This window comes from Calliphora vicina, chromosome 1 (assembly GCF_958450345.1).
Source record: "Calliphora vicina chromosome 1, idCalVici1.1, whole genome shotgun sequence".
Lineage (NCBI taxonomy): Eukaryota > Metazoa > Arthropoda > Insecta > Diptera > Calliphoridae > Calliphora > Calliphora vicina.
Window position 1 is genome coordinate 69,217,878 of NC_088780.1, and position 23,686 is coordinate 69,241,563.

The 23,686-nt window shown below is 32.1% G+C and overlaps 1 protein-coding gene across 1 annotated transcript in view; it reads right to left on the reverse strand.

Annotated features, from left to right (window-relative positions):
• Nucleotides 1-23,686, reverse strand: part of side-VII (sidestep VII) — a 475,559-nt gene that overhangs the window by 365,856 nt on the left and 86,017 nt on the right. Inside the window, exons 6-7 of the mRNA XM_065499240.1 lie at nucleotides 21,638-21,768; nucleotides 5,870-6,029 (exon numbers count right to left, since the gene is read on the reverse strand). Of these exons, the coding sequence (XP_065355312.1) occupies nucleotides 5,870-6,029; nucleotides 21,638-21,768 (291 nt within the window). The remainder of the gene's footprint in view (nucleotides 1-5,869; nucleotides 6,030-21,637; nucleotides 21,769-23,686) is intronic.

Here is a 23,686-nt window from a genome sequence, read left to right on the forward strand (position 1 = left end):
CAGAAAGAAAAGAGCCCGAGATCTAAAATGAAGGTCGTACATCTAGAACGACTAGCTGCCTATGGGAGAAGTGAATCTATGCCTATTCGGGACGAACAGGCTTAAGCGGGGGGCAGTGTTACGAAATTGTACTTGAATTCAAATATAACGATTTTAACGGCCGATTTAAAAATAGCATAATGCTTTCAAATAACAGTGCTGTAAAACTGTAACTTATCTGTGGGCATTATTAAATAAAAGCTTTCAGTTGAGTTGATCGTAAGTTGGCAACGCTGTATTCGATTTCGAATATTCAGTTAAAGAACATTGTAGAAAGTACACCACAGATGGCGTATGTATTAGTAACCTCTAGACAGTTAAAGAGAAATCTAGAGTGCAGATGGCAGTGTTATAAATAGTAGCAGAGGTTGCGGTCGTTAGTGAGTTTATCAGAGACGCTTTTCGAATAAACATCAACTTAGTGCCTTATAGTGTGTTGTGTTTTTCAAGTAAATTCGTGTACATTATAAATTGTGTCTGTATTTCTGAGAATTTATAAACGTGTATAAAAAACATTGAGTGGCTATTTAATTCTGTGGTTGTTGTACATTTTGAATAAATAAAGAGTTGTTACAATTTTCAAACTACTAAACGGCTTTTATTTGCAATCAAAAGTATCCGGTTTATTTAAAGGATTTAAACCAGCGTTTTGAAAAGGTTAAAACGTAACAATATATATTTAACTTCCAATAATCAATTGAAGGAATAGAATCCGGCAAATCTAGATTTTAGCTTTTACCTAATGTTGAAATCTTCAAGATCACTTTTAATTACAGCGTAATTTTTAATTACTGACTTACAATTTTTATATCTACAACTCCATCTAGTTGTGCAAAGGCTGTTCATCCATATAAATATATAAATGTATATGTAAGTTTGTTTGTTTGTTTGAGCATCACGCCTAAATGGCTGAACCGATTTTATTGAAATTTGGAACATAGATAGATCCTTACTTGGAAGCGTCAATAGGCTATATCTTTTTTTAATACTTGGACCATAAATAGATTTAAAGGGGGAAAACCGGTAAAATTGGTACCTATAGTTCTTAAACAATCAAGAGTAAACGGCTGCACCGATTTGATTGAAATTTGGAACATAGATATTCCTTGACGTGGAAGCAATAGTAGACTATATAGTTTTTCTTAACTTGGATCACAAAGGGACAAAAGAGGGCAAAATTTGTAAATAGTTATTTTCGAATATCTGCAGAACTAAAATTGTGACTATCTTCAAACTTTATACGAATCAATTTCGTATCACTGTTTGAAGTTTAACTACAAATGGGACGGATCGAAACAGGGGGTGTGACACCTCCCATACAAAGTATAGTTATGTTCAAATATATGGTGAACTATAATTGTGGAAGTCTTGAAATTTAGTCCTTATCATTTTACATGGTTTGGCTGAAAATGGGCGGTATTAAATTAGTGGACGTGGCACTTACAAAGTAAATAGTTATTTTCGAATATCTGAAGAACTGTAAACGTGAAAGGCTTCAAACTTCATATGAGTTAATTTCTTATCATTGCAAGAAGTTAATAAAAAAATGGGAAGGATCGGAACTCGGGGTGAGTCACCTCCCATACAAAGTAGTTAGTTATTTCTAAATATCTTGAGATCTGTAATTACTAGCTTCTTCCAACTTTGTCCGAATAGCTCTCTTATCATTTTACATAGAATAGCTGAAAATGGGCGGGAGTGGTTAAGTGGGCGTGGAACTTCCCATACAAAGTAAATAGTATTTTTGAATATCTGCAGAACTATTATTGCGACAGCCTTCAAACTTTATACGAATCAATTTCTTAACAGTACATGAAGTTTATCCAAAACTTGGACGGATGGGAACAAGGGGTGTGGCACCCCTTCTTAATTTCTGGCATAAGAGGACACTAACATCAACGTAATGTACACAAAGTTTAAAGATTCTTACAATTAGATTCACTTGATATTCGAATATTTATATATTTTATCTATAATGGTAACAAAATAACTCATTTGAAGCATTACTTTAACTATTATAATAAATAGCTTTCATATCATTATAAGGATTCTGACTTAAAATAGGCGAATGTCTTAAAACAAGCTTCAAGATTTTTTAAAATCACAGGATATTTTTTATACCTTCAACTGCATAGTATGCAATTAATCCCAAACAAGAAATTCCAGTATTAATTATATTCATTTATTTGCTTATAAAATCTTTTCACATTTTTTTTATTTTATTTCGACAGGGGTAGCGAAGCGCACCGGGTAAAGCTAGTTATATTATATTATACTGTTTAGTTTGAAGAGTTTGGACTAGGCTTTATAAATCATTACTATGCTAAGAATGTTTGCGCTGATGATACATATGTGTGAAAACGAATCCACAATAACTAAGTTTAGCCTGTCGGATAAACAATGAACCAAAATGGCTTGCGGATTTGACTACTTTATGTTGGCTTGTAAACCGTTTTTAAAACCAAACATTACATGTGCTCCGTCGTACGATTGGCATTGGAATATTTTTTTTAACTTTTTGGGTTCCAAAAAGCCCATGATTAATATTCTAGGGCACTGGAATCTCTTAACGAAACAATCTACAAATCCAAAACGTAAAGAATACAATTAATCCAATAACATTAGAGCATTTTATCTTCTTCAAAATGCAGTAATTTTCGCCCATATTTTCTCAATGTCTAGCTAAACTTAATAAAAAAAAATTATGTACATACATAAATATTTTCCAAGAAAAATTTTAAACATTTTTGAATAACATAAAAAACTATAATGGCCTATTATTTTTCTTCAGATCGTGAGGCAGTTGAATTTGTTCCATTGTAACATTTTCGAAGATTTATAATTTTTGTAGCAATTATGCCGCGAAAGATTCAGAGACACTTCATTAAATTATACACGTTTTTACAACGAGTATAATAAACGAAGTTTTTGATATCTCCATCGTTGTCTTTAATATCATTAAATATGTTATAAACTTCACTCCGTGAATGCCTCTTCACTGTAGTGAATACACAGTTAACGATTTATACATTAATTTAATTTGCTTTAATTAAACACCGTCTAATAGGCCAATTGGCTTTGTTCATAGAGTTTTATTTAGCAATGTAATTATTAAATGCCCCTTTAGTCCCCTTTTACAATTGAGAAATTGAGAGGCAGACATTTTGCATTCTCTTTTGAACTAACCTAAACCTTTGTAATACACACTCTACCTCTTCAACCCCTCGCCCACAAACTTCGTCTGTCTGCCTTTCAATTTCTGCATTGTAAAAGGGGACTTAATAATATACCAGCGGTTGTACCTATGTCGGGTAATATTTAAAATATGTGAAAAACATTACATTTTTAATTCCATGAAAATTATTGTCATTTTATGGCTTATATTCCACGTATTCTTTTTTAAGTAATAATATGACAGGTAATATTATAAAATATTGTAAAATTTTCCAAAACAACATTGAAAAACCCATTCCAAAACAACATTGAAAAACCCATTCCTAACGTCTGGAAGGATTCTTTTATTGTTCCATTATTTAAATCAGGAAATAAGTCTGATATTAAAAACTACCGAGGTATTGCTAAATTAAGTATAATACCCAAATTATTCGAGAAAATCATAACTGAACAATTATGCTATCAAGTCTCAACTTTAATATCTCCTTATCAACATGGCTTTCAGAAAGGATGCTCAACTACAACAAATCTTCTTCACCTAACATCCGAAATTTATCACGGATTTCTTCAACATCAGCAAATAGATGTGATATATACAGACTTCAGCAAAGCTTTTGACAAAGTCAATCATATGCTTTTGAGAAAGAAACTTTGTTTATTGGGGTTTACCAACAGTACATTACAGTGGATTTTCTCGTATTTAACAAATAGAATTCAAGCTGTACTTTTTAAGAATATTCGTTCTAAAAATATAAAGGTATCATCTGGTGTACCACAGGGCAGTCATCTTGGTCCTCTTCTTTTCTCACTGTTTATAAATGACCTTCCTCAAGTTATTCGTGGTTCCAATGTCTTAATGTATGCAGACGACGTTAAAATATTTTTAAGCTATCGTCAAGTTCTTGATCAGCAACTTCTTCAAGATGATTTAAATTCGTTTTATTCATGGTGTAAAGAAAATCATATGGAATTAAACCTAAAAAAGTGCAAATATATGCGATTTGTTAGAAAGAATCCAATACCGGCACACTATGTTTTTGAACTACATCAGCTTGAAATGGTCGATAAATTTTTAGATCTGGGAATTTTACTGGATTCCAAGCTAAATTTTATTTCACATATAACAATGACAGCAAATAAAGCCAGAGGTGTACTAGGATTTATGAAACGTTGGGCTAGGGAGTTCAATGACCCTTATGCCACTAAATCTCTATACACATCCCTGGTAAGACCTATCCTGGAATACGGATCCGTAATATGGGACCCTATATATAAAAAGCATTCTGATGCTATTGAATCTGTACAAAAACAGTTCCTACTCTTTTGTCTTCGTGGATTAAATTTCAACCCAATAAATCTACCTTCATATTCTGCAAGATTGGCTTTAATTAAACTTCCAACCCTGAAGAGCCGAAGATCAATGTTAAACATTTCATTTATTTGCAACATAATCAATGGTAGTGTAAGTTCCGGTTTTTTAATCCAAAATATCTCATTTAATGTGCCTCAACGACCATCACGTCATTTTGTTCCATTATCAGTGAAATTTATTAGAGCGAACTTTGCCAATGCCGATCCAATAAGGAGAATGTGTATGGAATTTAATAAATTTTACATGTTAATTGATTTTTCATTAAGTAACAATATAATTAAAAACAACATTATTGTTTATTTGAATTCATAATTTTTATAATAAGTTTTTTTAATTACATTTATACAAATAATTGTTAATTGCCTGTAAGGATAATTTTCCATAGGCTAATAAATATAAATAAATAAATAAATAAATAAATAAATAAAAATGTACTTTCGTATTTTTATTTTGACCTACAATATACATAATATAAACATAAATTTCAGTTGTATTTTTATAGTCAATTTTTCTTAGTGCACACAATAAATACTACAAATGAATTGAAATCATCTCATACAATAAATGCCTCATACATGATTTAAATGACTTGAAATTATTTTCCATGTCATCTCTTAATTTATTTGTGTTGTGTGTGTTATGATGCTGTTAAAATGATGCTGCATTTGCTTTCTGTTTTGATATACATTGCCTTTGCGTGTTGCTGTTAAGTAGGTAAAAGAACGTAACATGACATGACAAAAGCATCATGTGGCAATTGTCTTCATGTTAAACAATGCAGCTTGTGCAGGTCTTTATTAGACATGTTATATATCAAAGATAAAGGATTTTGTCTACTTTTCAATAATGTATATAACTTTTGACAATTGGACAGAATTGGAAATATTATCTTCTCTCTGGACACTTTTTAGATATAATAATATGCGTGGAAAGTTTTTTGCCCGCGCGGTGACACTATGATGATAAGAAAGCGACAACATGAGTTTCCACTTCAATATGATACGTTTCGGACACTTTTTGGATAGTAATTGTTGGCAGGGATTACCTGTGTATTCTTATACATTACCAGTGTGTTTATTTAACACGTGTAACATATAATTTTAAATAAATATAGAGTTGTTATAAACTTTCAACTACTGAACATTTTATCTGTATTAAAATAATTTGGTTTTTTCAAAGTAAATAAACCACCGTTTTTAAAAGGTAAAAACTTAACAATATAAACAAGAAATGTAATCAAAATAAGCAACGGTATGTAAATAAAGAATTGTAGTAAACACTTACATAATATATTTAAGGGAAACGGCGGGCTGTTTCCCTCACCTTCTGGATTAAAACCGACACACGAATAATTTCCCGCTGTGGATCTGGTCACGCCTTGCAGTACCAACGAATGATTGCTGACGATGACACCTTGGGAAATATTTCTTGGAAGTGGATTTCCCTAAAAAGATATTATTAAATTAAAATAGTTTTAATAAAACATTATTTTGTAACGAAACTGTTAAAACGATTTCGATGTCAGTATTTCATACTTTTATTACATTTCATCCTTATATTAAAAAATACTATATTCAAATTATGCAAAATTAAAAAAACAGCAAATTATTGTATAAACAATAATTCTTTCTTTTAAATTTTACTTATAGGGAAGAGGGACGTTTGAACAGGGGCACCTTTGAACAATGTTAATAAAATCTCATTTTTTTTTTTTTTTTTCATCATTTATTTATTGTATCTTCATTATTTAATGAACTAACAATAAGTGGATCAAATCTTATATCTAATATTATTATTTAATTAGTCCAGCCAGTGCCGGACGAACAAATTTTGTGTTCATGGTTGTTTTGGTTAAATTGGCATTCTTCCTTCTAGATTAGGTCTGCTGTGTCCCTCCTTCTTAATCGAGTGTGGCCACGGTTATCTAATATGTTGCGGGCCAGCGGGTTTGGGCGAACTTCAAGTTTTTTTTAAATATTTTTGTACATTTTTCGAGATTTCAGTTTTTACAATGGGCACGTTTAGATCTCTGTGTATATTCGCGTTTTTGATATACCAGGGGGCAACTGTGATCATTCTTAGAAACTTGTTTTGGCGTCTTTGGATCTTTTCTACATTTGACGCTGAGGCCGTGCCCCATAACTGTATGCCATAGCACCATATCGGTTTTATGATCATGTTATAAAGTAGAAGTTTACAATCTAAACTAAGCGTGGAGTTTCTGCCAATAAGCCAATTAATTTGAATTGATTTAATTCAAATATGTGGTTTTGTAAGTAACGAGTAACGAGAATGCTTAGAATAGCAGTATCATCAGCAAATGTTGATGTATGAGTGCAATTGTTAGTTGGCATATCAGACGAATATATCAAATATAGAAAAGGTCCCAGGATACTGCCTTGGGGGACTCCAGCTTCAATGGGTTGTGCAGTACTTAAAAAGTTTCCCTCTTTAACCTTAAATGTTCGACCAGTTAAATAGCTTTCCAATAGCTTATGTGTGTTTGCCGGTAAATTTTGACTCAATTTGTATATTAATCCAGCATGCCATACCTTATCAAACGCTTGAGAGATGTCGATAAAGAGTGCGGAACAGTATTTATTTTCTTCAAACGCTTTTCTCACCATATTTACAAGTCTATGGTCTTTTCCCGGCTTGGGTATCATGGTAACCAGTGAAACCTTCCATTCTGGAGGATAATATTCAAGTCGTAATATAGCATTAAAAATAAAAAGAATTATTTTTATTGATATCCGGGGTAGCTCCATAAGCATCTTGTTGCTGATCTTGTCCATACCAGGCGCTTTCTTGGGATTTAAATCAGTAATAGCATTTTCGATCTCTCGAATCTCAAAACGTAGGGGTATGGCTGCTCCAAAATAGGGTGCAACAGATGGTAACTCAATTGCTTCGTTTGATGTGTTCGGTGTAAATACTTTTTTTAAATGGTTAACAAACAGATTCCCTTTTTCAGTATCATTTCTTGCCCAACCGCCACTTGAATTTCGCAAGGGGGACTTACATATAACGGGTCTTTTAAGATTTTTTGTTGCTCGCCATAATGAGTAATCCGATTGCGGGGTTGCGTCCAGGCTTTCTAAATATTTATTCAATGATTCCATTTTTCGAAATTCCAAGAGCTTTTTAAGTCTTTTTATACAATCTTTAAGCTTCGATTTTAGTTGGGGGATCTGTGCAATTGCCACTCTCTTCGAAATCTTCTTTTTTCATTTAAGAGCCGTTCGACATCTGCAGAATTAATTCTATTATATCTGAATTGTCGGGGGGTTTGGGTAGCATGTTGAGCAGCCAGTTTGAGATTTTTATCGAAATTGATAAGAGAGTGATCGATGTTTTCTGGTGTTCTTAGCGGTATGTTTTCCGAGCAATGTGTACTGAGGTATTTTTTATATTTGAGCCAATTTATTCTTGTGCCTGTCATCGCTAAATTACCAGTCGGGGATACAATTTCTAGGGGGCTCAATAAAGTAATAATTGTGGGTGAGTGATCTGAAGATAGTTCCAGCGAGGATTCAATTTGAATCATTTCTCTAGGGATATTTTTCATCACGCTAAAATCAATAACATCCGGTATTTTTCGTGGGTCAGTAGGCCAGTAAGTAGGTTGGCCGCTCGAAAGCACATGCAAACCCATTTTAGAAATTGAGTCGAACAAAACACGACCTTTAGGGGTAATCAGTCGTGATCCCCAGAATGTGTGCTTAGCATTATAATCGCCAGCACCCAGGAAGCGGGGGCCTAGTGATTTAAAAAATCTATTATATTGACTTTCTGTAATTGAGAATCTTGGGGGTGAGTATATCGATGAAATCACTAAGTTTCGATGAAAATCTTCAAGACAGATTGTAGTAGCTTGAAGATAATCTTCGCAAAAATCACACATTAAGTAGTGTTTTATTCGAGCTTTTATTAAAATTGCCGAGCCTCCGCATGCTCTACCTCTGGGATCTTTGGTGTCATATATTACATATCCATTTATTCGAATGGAACTTCTGGACGTCAAATGAGTTTCAGAAACCAGCATTACATCAATTTGTTGGTTTCTTAAAAAATATTCGAGTTCGTTTTTGTGTTGGCGTATGCCGTTTGCATTCCAAAAAACATATTCTTAGGCAGTTCATGGTCTGTTAAGCACAGCCTGCAATAACATTGATTGCATCTTAAGCATTTCTTGCATCATGTTACTCATTGAGTTTGTAAAGTTATTTACCGATTGCACAAGAGTTTCTATTGTAGATTCTAGTCGGGTAAAATTGAAAATTGGCGTTTGCTCTCTTACCTCTGGGTTCATATTTTCGTTTTGGAGTTGACGGACTTGCGGCTGAGTTTGGTTGTTTCTAAGTACATTTGCATATGTTACTTTGTTGTCATATGTCTGTTGCAACGGGGGGTAGTTCAAATTGATGTTATTTAATGGCTGAGCGGGGAAAATCTTTGGTTTCTGGCTTTGTGATTTTTTAACAATTGAGTAGACAGTACAACCCCTGTAGTTTGCTGTGTGGTTAACAGTTAACAATTTTTTTTCCGGTACTTAACCGAGTTTTTCACATGGCAACCTTGTTTTCTAGCAACGTCCAGTGTTTAAAAAACTAGACTACAAGTAGCAATCAGTAGCAACAAAAAAACACAAGTAGACTAGTTAAAAAATTAATAAAAACTAGGAGTCAATCAATTACTACTACTACTGCTACCTTCAGATTTTAGTAGCAGTTGTTGTAGTAGTAGCAATAAAAGACAAATTTAAATGTAGCAGAGTAATTTGTTTTGTATTGCTACCTTAAAAAAGAAAAAGTTTTAAAGTAGCAGAGTCATTTGTTTTCTATTATTTCTGCTACTTTTAAAATGTAGTAGTAATAGAAGTTGCAGTTGAGGTAGCAGTTGAGTAAGCAGTTGACGTAGTAGAAGAAGTAGCAGTTAAGTAGCAGTTGAGGTAGCAATAGAAGTAGTAAAAAATAAAAATATTCATGCATTAAACACATTGAAGACAGCAGGCTTCACGAACACACGAATTCAAATGCTGCTGGCTGCAGTCGTGCTGATTTATAATTCAGTGGTGTCACTTTAATACAAAATAACCGTACAAAATTCCAAAGTAATTAAGATTTAAACACTTATTTAGAGATAGTTATAAACATGTGGTAACGAACGTACGCAAAATAGAAGTCAACTTTGGCTGACAGTAGTGAAATGTAAAAATCTGCAAAATGGAACGCAATATTTTAAAGCGATTAATTTATTTTAAAAGTGTATTAATATAGGTCTCTATCCGGTATTTACACAATAAAATATCTCTATTGGTTTTTGTTTAATTGGCTTAAGTACCGGTCGCGAACGTACGATTTTTCCATGTTTTTTTATTATTATCACCATGCATTTTCCCATACGTCCGATGTTACACTAAGTAACATTTTTCTTTTAAAAATTCAATTATTTATATTCGAGAGTGATTTTCGAAGTGGGCTTTCTATGGGAGCTATAAGCAATTATTGACCGATCGCCATGAAATTAGGTCGTAGTTTATGTCTATATGAAAGTTATTTATGTCGAATTTTCGGTGTATACCAACATTTTTATTTTGGAACAATGACTAATTATGGACCGATCATAAGGAAATTTGGTGACATCAATTCGGTATATATAAAACTAATTTGGAGCGAATCTTGTGTAGATACCTACATAAATTAAGCATTTATGACCGATAAAGTCCAATTTAGGAAGACATTTGTATGGGGGCTATGAAAACCCTCAAGAAGCATCTCGTTACTTACAAAATCACATGTTGGCATTTCCTATCAATCAGGATGGAAAAATAAAATGTTGATAATCATCGTGTTTTATTGAAGATATTTCGATATAATTTGGTACATATATTTTTTTCGGCCCAATGACGAAGCCTATTGAAACTGGCTGAAATCGGAATATCTTCAATAAAACACGAATGCTTAGAATAGCAGTATCATCAGCAAATGTTAGTTGGCATATTAGACGAATACATCAAATATAAAAAGGGTCCCAGGATACAGCTTCAATGGGTTGCGGAATACGCTCGAACGCTTTTCTTACAATATTTACAAGTCTATGGGTTTGTTCGACAGTACTGTGTTTTCTTCTAAATCCAAATTAATGATTCGGAATACAATTGTTTTCAACTAACATCGGGTGGCAACTCAGAAGTTTCATTTGATGTGTTCGGTGTAAATACTTGCTTCAACTGATTAACAAACAGATTCTCTTTTTCAGTACCATTTCTTGCCCAACCACCACTTTAATTTATCAAGGGGGGCTTACATATGACAGGTCTTTTAAAACTTTTTTTAACTCGCCATAGTGAGTACTCCGATTGCGGGAATCCAGCGAGGATTCAACTTGAATCATTTTTTAGGGATATTTTTAGTCACGATAAATTCAATAACATCCGGTATTTTTCGTGAGTCAGTAGGCCAGTAAGTAGGTTGGCCGCTCGAAATCACATTCATACCCATTTTAGAAATTGTATCTAAGAAAACACGACTGTTACGGGAATTTGCCCGAGCGCCAAGTTTTATAAGATTATGAACAACAAATATAAAATTCAATTTTATTAAAGGTTTTTTACATTTGTATGTTGAAATTCCTAAGATAAGTATACATAAATTTATTAGGTTATTCTTTGCAAAAAAAAAGGAAAATTATTTAATAAATATACATACTTTTTTAGTATAAAACAAAGCGCGACAAATATTATAAATTTTTACAAATAAATTTCAGCAAATATGTAAGACAATTAAGTTTCAGTTTTAATTAAACGAGTATCTATCAAAATGTCTCTTTTAACTGTTCGGCTTTAGGGATTACAAAATTTTAGTAAGTAATTGGGATTACAAAACTTAGTAATAAATAAGTAACCGATAACTAATCGAATGACAGTGGCGCTAACAACGACCTTTAGGGGTAATCAGTCGTGATCCCCAGAATGTGTGCTTATCATTATAATCGCCTGCTGCCAGGAAACGGGGGCCTAGTGATTTACTTTATTTAATTGAAAATCTAGGGGTCGAGTATATCGATGAAAATATTCAAGACAGACTGTAGTAGCTTAAAGATAATCTTCACAAAGATCACACATTAAGTAGTGTTGGATTCGAGCTTTTATTAAAATAGCCAAGCCTCCACACGTTCTACCTCTGGGATTTTTGGTATCATATATTACATTGATATTACATTTAATTGAAATGAACTTTTGGACGTCAAATAAGTTTCAGAAAACAGCATTAGATGAATTTGTTTACTTCTTAAAAAATATTCGAGTTCATAGTTTATTTAAGATGGCTTGCAATAACATAGATAACATTTTAAGCATTTCCTGCATCATGTTGCTCATAGAGTTGGTGAAATTGTTAACCGATTTAACTAGGGTCTCTACTGTAGCTTCAAGTCAAGTAAAATTAGAAGAGGGAGGTTGGTCAGTAGATTCCACGTTAACATTAGGGTTATTATTATTTCCAAGTTTTTTTTTAAATATTGTTTTAAATAGTTTTTTTTATTATAATATTGTTCCTGCCTTTAATGTCTAGGCCTTACAGTAATAATTTTCATGCATTTATTATTGGAAAATATGCTTCAATAAAATCAAAATATGACCAAAAAATTTTAAAAATATGCACTTATATTTTTGTACAAAAACATAAAATAATTAATTATGAATCGCGCAATGTCCAAATAATACCAGGAATTAAATAGCTAAAGTTTTAAAATTATAATTGTTCTTCTGAGAAAACGATGGATATATTAATTATAATATCTTGGTATGAATACATTATCATCAATATTTTGATCGTGATGTAAAGTAGAAGTTAACCCTCGACCGACGGTACTTATAAGTACCATAACAATAATGAGCTTACAAAATGAAAACAAAACATATTTTGACCCATTTTGCCCAAATGTACTTTGAAGTACACTATCATCTTTGGAGTAATATATTTTTTACCCAGTATAACGGTGAATTATTTCATGGCCTCATTGCAGTGTTTATTTATGTCGTAAGGATAAAAAATACTGTTTCGTATATTTTATAAAAAAAGTTGCAAAACAAATCGATATATAAATAAAATTTAAACAAAAATTAATGATTTTTTTTATCTTTTTGATAATGCTGACCCAACGGTACCAGGTCCCTTTCGGATCCTTGCAGGTCCTTTTCGGTTCCTTGCAGGTCCTCCACAAAGTTAAAATTTTGTAAATAACTTTCTGTAGTCCTTATTTTCAATATTAATAAGAAAAATAAAACTTTTTCAACGATTTATAGACTTGGTCCACAAGGGGTAAAGCAAGTAGTAAATATATCCCTTATAGACAGTAATTGTCACTAATGTCTGAGCTGACTACAATTTATATATTTTGGGTCACTGCTGGGAAATGACTGTAAGGAGCGGTAACTGTGTATTTTGAGTTAAAAAATTTTTCGATAACGACATCTCTTACAAATCGGAATTGCTATGAAAACAATTATGAATGTTTTCGATACATTTAATTAATTTTTTATACTTTGAAAAAAATCTAAACTTTTTTGAAGCAAAATGTTTTGAATTGATAATTGTCAATTGCTGATAGAGAAATGAAGAACTTAATGCCAATTTCTCGATGTCGAAAGAAGTAAGTCTATAACATTTAATGTTATTTCTATAACAAATTCGACAAAAAACTTTCTGTCCAGACAATATGTAGCCAAAAAATTATATTTTTATTAAAACCTTGGAAAATATGCATTTTGAAGTAAAATATAAATATGCAAATAAAATATGCAAAAATATGCACTAACAAATCGATGCCATATTACAGCATGTGCGATTCGGATAGAAAATTAGTATACATTGTATTTGGACGTTCGAGAAAAAACATACATTTGCATATAAATCCGCCTCCTACTTATAAACAATGCTAATCAACCGCATGCTATCAACATTGTTGATAAGTAGATGCTTCTACTGATGGAAATGTTTACAAACACAATGAAATCGCTAATGCAAATTCGTAACACTGTCCCCCACTTAAGCCTGTTCGTCCCGAATAGGCATAGATTCACCTTTCATAGGTCGCTAGTTCTAGATGTACGACCTTAATTCCCGATATCGGTCTTCCACATTTCCGTATTCTATAGACCATGTCGACCAATTTCTAAACTACCCTATGTGGTCCTTTCCAGTGATTCTGGAGTTTGGAAGACAAACCTTTAGTTTCCGAACGAATTCAAGCGTTCCTTTGGCGAATTCATCGGCAGTATCTTTCTCACATTTATTTACTGCCTCCGCTGAAGCACCTTCACCCATCTTTGAACCCGACCTGATGATCTTTTCACTGCGGGACAGACCAAGCACTCCAACAGGAAACATTCCGTCGTTACTCTGTTACATCACTTTTCACATCTGCTGTTTCCAACACCAGCAAACCATTGTCTATACAATCCTCCACTTCCTCACGGGCCCATACCAAATCCTCTGTCTGGTGCTCAACAAGTACTAGCTTTCTTACTTGAGACTTGCTCTCATATCTGACATCAGGGTATTTTAACATATCCAAAGTAGTGCTTGGATAATATCGGCAACAACAAAGACATGATTCACGCTAACGCCACTAAGAGTTAGTTTCACATTAACTTTACCATCAGTCTGCCATTGACCGTGATCTAGTGCAAACGTACAGAATTCTGAGTTCTTTAAAGTGTAAAATAAAGTAATAATATAAAATAAAAACAATTGTCTTGTGAAAAATTTAAAATAAAAATTAATAACAAGCAAAAACAATTTACATTTACAAAATTCATTTGAATAAAAACAATTTACATTGCTATCACAATGAGTGATAGCAATGCTTGTAGTGAAGACGAAATTTGTTGGCAGGTAGTTCCATCAACTAAAACAAGAAAACGTAAACAAAGTGATTCCCCAAAAATATTTTTGAACAAAAGACAAAACATCAATAACAACACACAAGCTGTATTAAGTGACAACAATAACAATGCATCTACATCCCAAAACAACAATGTTACTAGCACCCAAAAGAATGTCAACAACAATGCTACTAGGACCGAAAATAATAATGATAATGCAAGCACATCTAGTAAGACTGCAGTTTCAAATAGCAATGTGAGTCAAAATCAATTTTATAGCTTAAGTGATGAAGATACACCAAAACCCCCACCAATTATAATACCAAATGTCGCTGATATAAGCACGATGTTAAAAAGCTTTTCTAAACTTATTTCATCTACATCATTTAATTATAAAACTCTAAGAGATGGCCAAATAAGAATTATGGTAAAAGAAATCAATAAATATAGAATTCTGGTAACATTTCTAAAAGATAAAAACATAAAGTTTCATACTTATCAATTGAAACAAGAAAGATCCTATAGAGTTGTTGTTAAAAACTTACACCCATCAACACGTATCATTGATATCAAACATGCTATTGAATCTTTAGGCCACAAAGTAAGAAATATTACTAATATAAGAAGTAGAATTACTAAGCAATCCCTTCCAATGTTCTTTATTGACTTAGAGCCTGGTTTAAATAATAAAAATGTATATGACATTAAAACTTTATGTAATGCAGTTGTTAATATTGTACCACCAAGAAAAACAAAAGATATAGTACAATGTCACCGTTGCCAGGAATTTGGCCACACAAAAACCTACTGCAGGAAAGCGGTTAATTGTGTTAAATGTGGTTTAGGTCATTTAACAGTTGATTGTACTAAAAACAATGATGATCCGCCTAAATGTATAAACTGCTTACAAAACCATCCAGCAAGTTACAGAGGTTGTATAGTATACAAACAATTATTAAGTAAAAAAGTACAACTAAATATTGCTACTAGACGTAACAATAATAGTTATAGTCATAATAATCAAGATTACCCTAATTTAATTGACAATGCAATTAATCATAATATAAATCAAAACAATATTTCCTATTCAGAAGCAGTCAAGAGTAATCAAACAAATTCATTTGAAAAACTAGAAAAGTTAATACAAAACCAAATTGAATTAACAAATAAACTATTGAACATGATGACGGTTCTGATAGCTAAACTATGCAATTAAATTTAAATATTGCAATATGGAATGCTAACGGCCTTTCCAACCATACACAGGAAGTAGAATTATTTCTTAAATTGCACTATATAGATATTATGCTAGTGTCGGAGACACATTTTACCAGTAGATCCTTTTTTAAAATAAGAGGATATGAACTAATTACATCAAATCATCCAGATGACAGAGCACATGCTGGGGCTGCAATATTAATAAAATCTTCAATAAAATACGAACTATTAGACGAAGTTAGAGAATCACATCTTCAAGCTGCATGTATAAAGGTCAAATGTGATCTAAATGACATATCCTTTTGTGCTATATATTTTCCACCCAGATTTTCCGTTAAATGTCAACAATTTCATAATTTTTTTAATAGTTTAGGACCAAGATTTTTCGTTGCTGGAGATTTTAATGCAAAACACCAATGGTGGGGATCTAGATTGGTTAACCCTAAGGGAAGTGAACTTTATAAATGCTTAATTAATAATAACTATTCTGTGCTGTCTACGGGAAATCCCACTTATTGGCCTACAGACCCCAGAAAAATACCTGATCTTTTGGACTTTGCAGTTTATTGTGGAATTTCAAGTCAATTATTACACATCGAAGATGTTGATGAACTTAGTTCTGACCATACGCCACTTTTAGCCAGTTTCAATACTTTCCTACAATCACATATAGTTAAGCACAAAATTTTTAATAACAAAACTGATTTAATGTCATTTGCTACTTGGATTGAAAGAAATGTGAGTCTTAACATTTCTTTAAAATCTCCTGAGGAAATAGATTCTGCAGTTGAAAACTTTAATAACATAATCCACGAAGCAGGATATTTATCAACTCCAAATTCACCAATGCAACGAAATCACAATCAAATTATAATAACAACAGAAGTCAGAGATCTTTTAAGAAAGAAGAGGCGACTTAGGAAAATATGGCAAAACAGTAGAAATCCATATGATAAACAAATGTTTAATAAAGCTGCTAAAGATCTTAAAATTTTACTTTTTAAATTGAAAAATGATCAAATTTGTAACTTTCTTCAAAACCTCAACACCAGCAACACAAAAGACAATGAGTTCTTACTGTGGAAAGCAACAAAACATATAAAAAGACCTAAGAAAAGAAATGTACCCACTCAAATACAAATTCTTGTATAGATGAAATTATTGAATTTCTTAGTAGCCCTTGTCCTATGGATTGGCCCATCAAACACATTTCACCAAATGAAGTTAATGAAGAAATACTCAAGCTTTGCCTAAGAAAGGTATTATTTATTTAACATTAATATATAACTCTATGTTGAGATTAAGTTACTTTCCCTTGCAATGGAAATGTGCTGAGATTATTATGATTAATAAACCTAACAAGCCAGAAAACGATGTTACATCTTACATACCAATAAGTTTACTGGTACTATTCGCCAAAATATTTGAAAGAATATTTCTGAAAAGATTATTATCAGTTCTAGAAAATTTTAACATAATTCCTGATTACCAATTTGGTTTTAGAACCAAACATGGTACTCCAGAACAATGCCATCGTATCGTCGCTTATATAAGAGATACATTGGAAACAAAAAAATATTGCTCAGGAGTATTCTTAGATGTACAACAAGCATTTGATAAAGTATGGCATATTGGTTTGTGTTACAAATTAAAAAAGCTGCTTCCAACTCCTTATTATTTGTTGTTAAAATCTTATCTAGCAGACAGAAGTTTTTATGTTAAAGTAAACTCTGAATTCTCACAATTATATAACATTAAGGCTGGTGTTCCTCAAGGCAGCGTACTCGGACCAATCCTGTATACAGTATATACTTCAGATATGCCATTTACGGAAAATGTCTTAATTGCCACTTACGCTGACGACACAGCGATTTTAGCATCAGATACTTGTCTAAACAATGCATCAAATTTAATACAAAAAGAACTCAATGAAATTGAAACATGGTTAAAGAAGTGGAATATCAAAGTCAACACAGAAAAATCGTTACATGTCACATTTTCTTTAAGAAAAGGCAACTGTGCTCAAGTTCTACTGAATAATAATCCAATTCCTCAAGGGGATTGCGTAAAATATTTGGGAATGCACATTGATAGGAGGTTAACTTGGAAGACACATATTAAATCGAAAAAACAACAACTAAATATGAAAACTAAACGTCTCTATTGGCTATTAGGACCCAAATCTTCATTAAGCTTAGAAAATAAAGTTACCATTTACAAAACAATGCTGAAACCAATTTGGACCTATGGGATACAACTATGGGGGACAGCTAGCAACTCAAATGTCGAAATATTGCAGAGATACCAGTCAAAAACACTAAGATCAATTGTTAATGCTCCATGGTTTGTATCAAACTTCTCAATTCACAATGATCTTTCTATTCCTAAAGTTATAGATGAAATTAAAAGATTCAGCGGAAACTATTTAGAAAGGCTAAGTCAACACATCAACCCACTAGCAATTTCCCTCCTTGATGACACTGATGAAGTAAGACGTCTTAAAAGATACCATATCCTGGATCTTCCCTTTAGGAACTAATTTTTACTTTTAAATATATATATACATACTTGTTCATACATATGTAAATAGCATTTCATATTAATCCAATGTATATACTTATATTGTTGTTCTCAATGGAGTTCAACAATTTTTGTCATTATTGTATATTGTATCAAATTTACTTATTATCCTTAAATGGATAGATTGTAAATAAAGAATTATAAAAAATAAAAAAAACTTTACCATCGACAGTGGCAGGCTCTCCAGTAGCGGTGCGTAGACTTACATTGCAAATTGTTTCCATCGCTTTCTTTACTAATTCTGATCTGATGAAAGACTGCGACGCTCCCGTGTCCATAGTAAGAATGTGCTTCTGACCGTTGATGTACCCACTTGCAGAAAGATTGTTATTTTGCTCCTGTATTACTGATATGGAGATGGTAGGGCCATCAGGTGTGGGTGTCAGATCCTGTCCCTCAATGCTAGCTCGCTTTAAAGGTGACTCATGTAATGTTTTATGATTCGCCTGCTGGTTGTTTCTTGGTGCTGAAACATATCTGGTTCGCCTCCTTGCTGCTTTGCAGTTTGGCTGAATGTGACCAATTTTACCAAAGTTATAGCATTTAGTTTTGGCTTTACTTTGTTTCTTACTTAAAGCCTTTAAAACAGCCTCTTAATTCGTTGGCTATATTTCTCTAATTTTCAGCGATAACCTCGATTTTTCGCACATTACATATTTGGGGCTTTGAAATTATCTTTGCTATTTTTTGTGCCAGCGCGAATGAGACGATTTCAAAGAATGATGACTTTGGTGTGGCACATACCGCATATTTTATAACAGGATCGCGAATACCAGTCACAAATACCTCTATCTTCAAATGCTCCAAAATCGGATGGTTCTCCCCTGGATAAATAAGCTGCAGCAAACGCACGATTTCCATCGCAAAATCTTGTAGCGTCTAATTGGCATTCTGCACGCTACCACGCAATTCTATTCGGTATAATTCCTTTTTATGTTCACCACCGTACTTACGTTGTAGCGCCTCCATTATGTCATCATAGCTATTTATGTTACTTACTGGTACGCTTTCAAGAACTACTGCGTTTCCTTTCAAGGCCAAAATCAATTCTATAGCTTTTTCTTCATTGCTCCATAAGTTTCTCTTGGCAACTGTATTAAATTGGATCTTGAAAACGTTAAATGGTATGCTGCCATCAAAACTAGGAGCCTTTATTCGACTAGATGCCTCTGGAATAATTTGCACCGGTCCATCTTGGCATTGATGATTATTAACCTTAGTTTGTAGATCATGCAGTTTTTGATCAACACAATTCACTAAATCTGACACCATCCTGTCAAAATCACCCACTCTGCTGTTAAAAGCTTCAGACATTTCCTGAATTTTCTCGTCTGTGACTCTAGATGATTCTTGATATTTCGCTTACATTTCAGTTAGGAGTTTCTCGTTGTTGACTTGAACTTCAGCTAATAAATTTTCATCAAAAAATCAGCTAACAGCTTCTCATTGTTGACTCTAGAAGTTTCTTGAACTTCTCTAGAATTTTCTTGTAATTGCGCTTCCAGGTTCTCGTTGTTGACTCTAGAAGTTTCTTGAACTTCTTTAAATTTTTCCATTATGGCAGCAAACATTGTGCTTAAATCCATGGTGCTTGTTGTTGCACGGTTAGAAACTTCCACTCTTTGTATTCGAATTCGTGAGTTCCGGTGTCAATATCACGCCGCTTGAATTCGTCTATTAGCCTCTTTTGTAATTCTGCTTTATTACTCCACCTTACTCAATTCTTCCTTGAGTTGTGCAACTTTTAGTTCTTCAAACTTCATGCTTTTTATTTTACAATCCCACTTCAGACACCAATTGTTACGTTTTAACCTTTTTAAAACGTTGGTTTATTTCCTTTAAATAAAACGGATACTTTTGATTGCAAATAAAAGCAGTTACGTAGTTTAAAATTTTTAACCACTCCTTATTTATTCAAATGTATAACAACAGAATTAAATAGCCATTTAGTGTTTTTATACACGTTTATAAATTCGCAGAAATACAGACACACTTTATAATGTACAAGAATTCACTGGAAAATACAGCACACTTTAAGGCACACAATTGATGTTTATTTACACAGCGTCTATCATGAACTAAACTAACGGCAGCAACCTCTGCCACGATTTAGACACACGCCATCTCTCGTGAAGATTCAACAACGATCTTAAGGGACAACTACTATATTCGAATTCTAGAGCTTTCGAAGTTAATATTAGCAGCTATCAGTTAGTGTTGCCATACTTATAAATAATGCTAATCAACCGCATGCTATCAACATTGTTGATAAGTAGAAGCTTCTACTGATGGAAATGTTAATATAATAAACACGATGAATGTAGCTGGCAGTTGCTGCAGACCGTTAAATTCAAATCGCTAATGCAAATTCGTAACAATATGTTTCATCAATATTGGTGGACAACATAAATGTGTACCACAAAAAAACGTGTGTAATATTTATATATAAGATGTAGATATTTTATATGCAAATTGTTTATATCTTTTTTGAGCGCATTGAAAAATACATATGTGCAATTTCACGAGAATGACAACCACGACTGAAAACACAAAAACACAAAAACCCTTGAAACTTTTTTCAAGATTATTTGAACAGGAGGAAACACTAAAATGTTACTATTTAGAGCTTAAAAGTATTTAGAGGTTATTACAACATTTTAAGGGCAAACATAATAGTTTAAACTGACTATATTTAATCTAATTGGTATGTTGTAGGCTAAAATTGCGGCGCAAACTAAGCTCTCAATTAGCATGTAGTATGAAAAGAAATTGACCCTGATTGTTTTTTTGTTATTATCAAATTGTGAAACCGAATATATATTTTCTATTTATTTTATTAGTTTTTATATACATATATTTACAGAATGTATATTGTTTTACTATAAGAGATAAATCTGTTACGTATGGTATGTCACATACGATATTAAATTTTATTTATTATAAAATCATCCGAAGATTGTTTTTATTTAAATATGATGGATTGTAAAAGAAAAATATTTGGTTTAGTGTAAGAAATTAAAAGAAAACATAACGCCTCTCACGATTCGCAAATTTCTACATTTACCTCAAAATTAATTCCGTTTTATGTCACGTACGATATACCCTTTTTTCGTTCGATATTTTGGACAACAATGTTTCGAAAGAACTTATTATTTTTTTAATATATAGTATCCTCTGAATGAAACATAAAGACCAAATAATTTTTTGGATAACCTTTATTTTTGCAAAATTTATTCCACTCTATAGGCGTACAAATGTCACGTACGATGACATGTAATTGCCCATATTTTATTTTTGCATATTTTAAGATGCTGTTTATTAATCTGTCTGGGCTTTAATGGATCAAACTCTAATGATTTACTTACATTATGCCTCCACTCAATTCGAAAAACCGGTGGATGTGAAAACACCATGCAGTCAAAATACACGTCGGTTCCCTCTCTTATAGAATTTTTGTCTAAAGACGTCCCCAAACGAACATATGATTCGGGAATATCTGAAATTAAACAAATGAAATATACATGTACCTTAAATGCAAAACAACGTAAGATAACTTTTTATAAGTTTACAAGAGAAGCAAAAAAAGATATAAGATGAAAATGAAAAATAAGATATTGAAAAAAATTTAAATTTGGATTACAATAAAACCAATAATATACTTTATTTTTTAAGTACTCTTTATGCTGTCTGACGTTATTTTAAATTGTTGCTTTCTTGAACCAAAATAACGTATCATCAATTTAAATTTGTGTGAAGAAGTAAAAACTTAATAGAAATATATTTTTTATTTAAATAAAAAAATAGGATTTAGTTTTTTTTATTTATTTTAATTACTAATAACTAGGAAAGGACTTATATACAAATGCATGTTTTTTTCGAACGTACAAATATAATGTCGACTAATTATATAGGTCATAAGCAAAAAAGAATAACCACTATATAGATTTGATGCATCATGGCTACCTACATAGGTACAAAAATGGTAAAATTTTTCAATTCTATAGAGAGATTGTTTTTTAAAAATGTTTATGTAATATTATAAATTTGGTTATGGTTAGTCCGATATTATTCAAATAAACTTTTGACTTGCGATAGTATTCAAACAAAAAAATTTAAATTTACATAACTTTTAATCCATTTATATATTGCGTTTTAATCGGCTCAGTAGTTTCGGAGTTATAATAACAAATTGAAGCAAAAAATTGTTTTTTTACGTGAAAATAACAAATTATTTGATTTCAGGAAATCTTGAAAAATCGAAAAAACGGCGAAATATGTTCAGATTTATTGCTTTATCGCAAAGCCACATATAATAGGAACAAAATGAGATAACGATCATAAAAATTTATTGATTGTTTTTGAATTTATTCACAACTAGCTGACCCTACAGACGTTGTCCTGTCCAAATTAGAAAAAAGTTCGATTTGTGAATTTGTGAGAAGCTGTTTAAAATGTGTAAAAATAGTTAAAAAGAAAAAAAACGTATTTTTCAATGATAATATTTGATTTACATTAGATTTTAAAATATGTATGTATGTACAACGAATCTTATGGTGTTCTATTTACATTTTAATTGAAAGATCGATGTTCAGGTAACCAATTAAATAAAGAAATACTTTTTTCGATTGTTTTGCTGTGATATCATAATTTCGTTCAGTGAAATGCTCTATTTTTTTTTCATAATTTATTTATTGTATCTTCATTATTTAATGAACTAACAATAACTGGTTCAAATCTTATATCTAATAATTATTATTTAATTAGTCCAGCCAGTGCCGGACGAAAAAATTTTGTATTCATGGTTGTTTTGGTTAAATTGGCATGCTTCCTTCTGGATTAGGTCTTCTGTGTCCCTCCTTCTTAATCGAGTGTGGCCACGGTTATCTAATATGTTGCGGGCCAGCGGGTTTGGGTGAACTTCAAGTTTTTATACCCTTCACCTTCGTGAGAAGGGTATATATAAGTTTGTCATTCCGTTTGTAATTTCTACATTTTTCATTTCCGACCCTATAAAGTATATATGTATATTCTGGATCCTTATAGATAGCGGAGTCGATTAAGCCATGTCCGTCTGTCTGTCTGTTGAAATCAATTTTCTGAAGACCCCAGATATCTTCGGTGGAGTCGATTAAGCCATGTCCGTCTGTCTGTCTGTCTGTTGAAATCAATTTTCTGAAGACCCCAGATATCTTCGGGATCCAAATCTTCAATTATTCTGTCACACATGCTTTCGAGAAGTTTCAGCAAAATCGGTCCATAAATAACGGAGATATGAGCAAAAAACCGGGACAAAAAAAATTTTTAAAAAAATTTGGAAGAAACTTTTTTTAAAAAAAATTAAAAAACAATTTCAAAAAAAAAAAATTTGAAAAACAATTAAAAAAAAATAAATTTTGTTTACCTAAAAATATTTA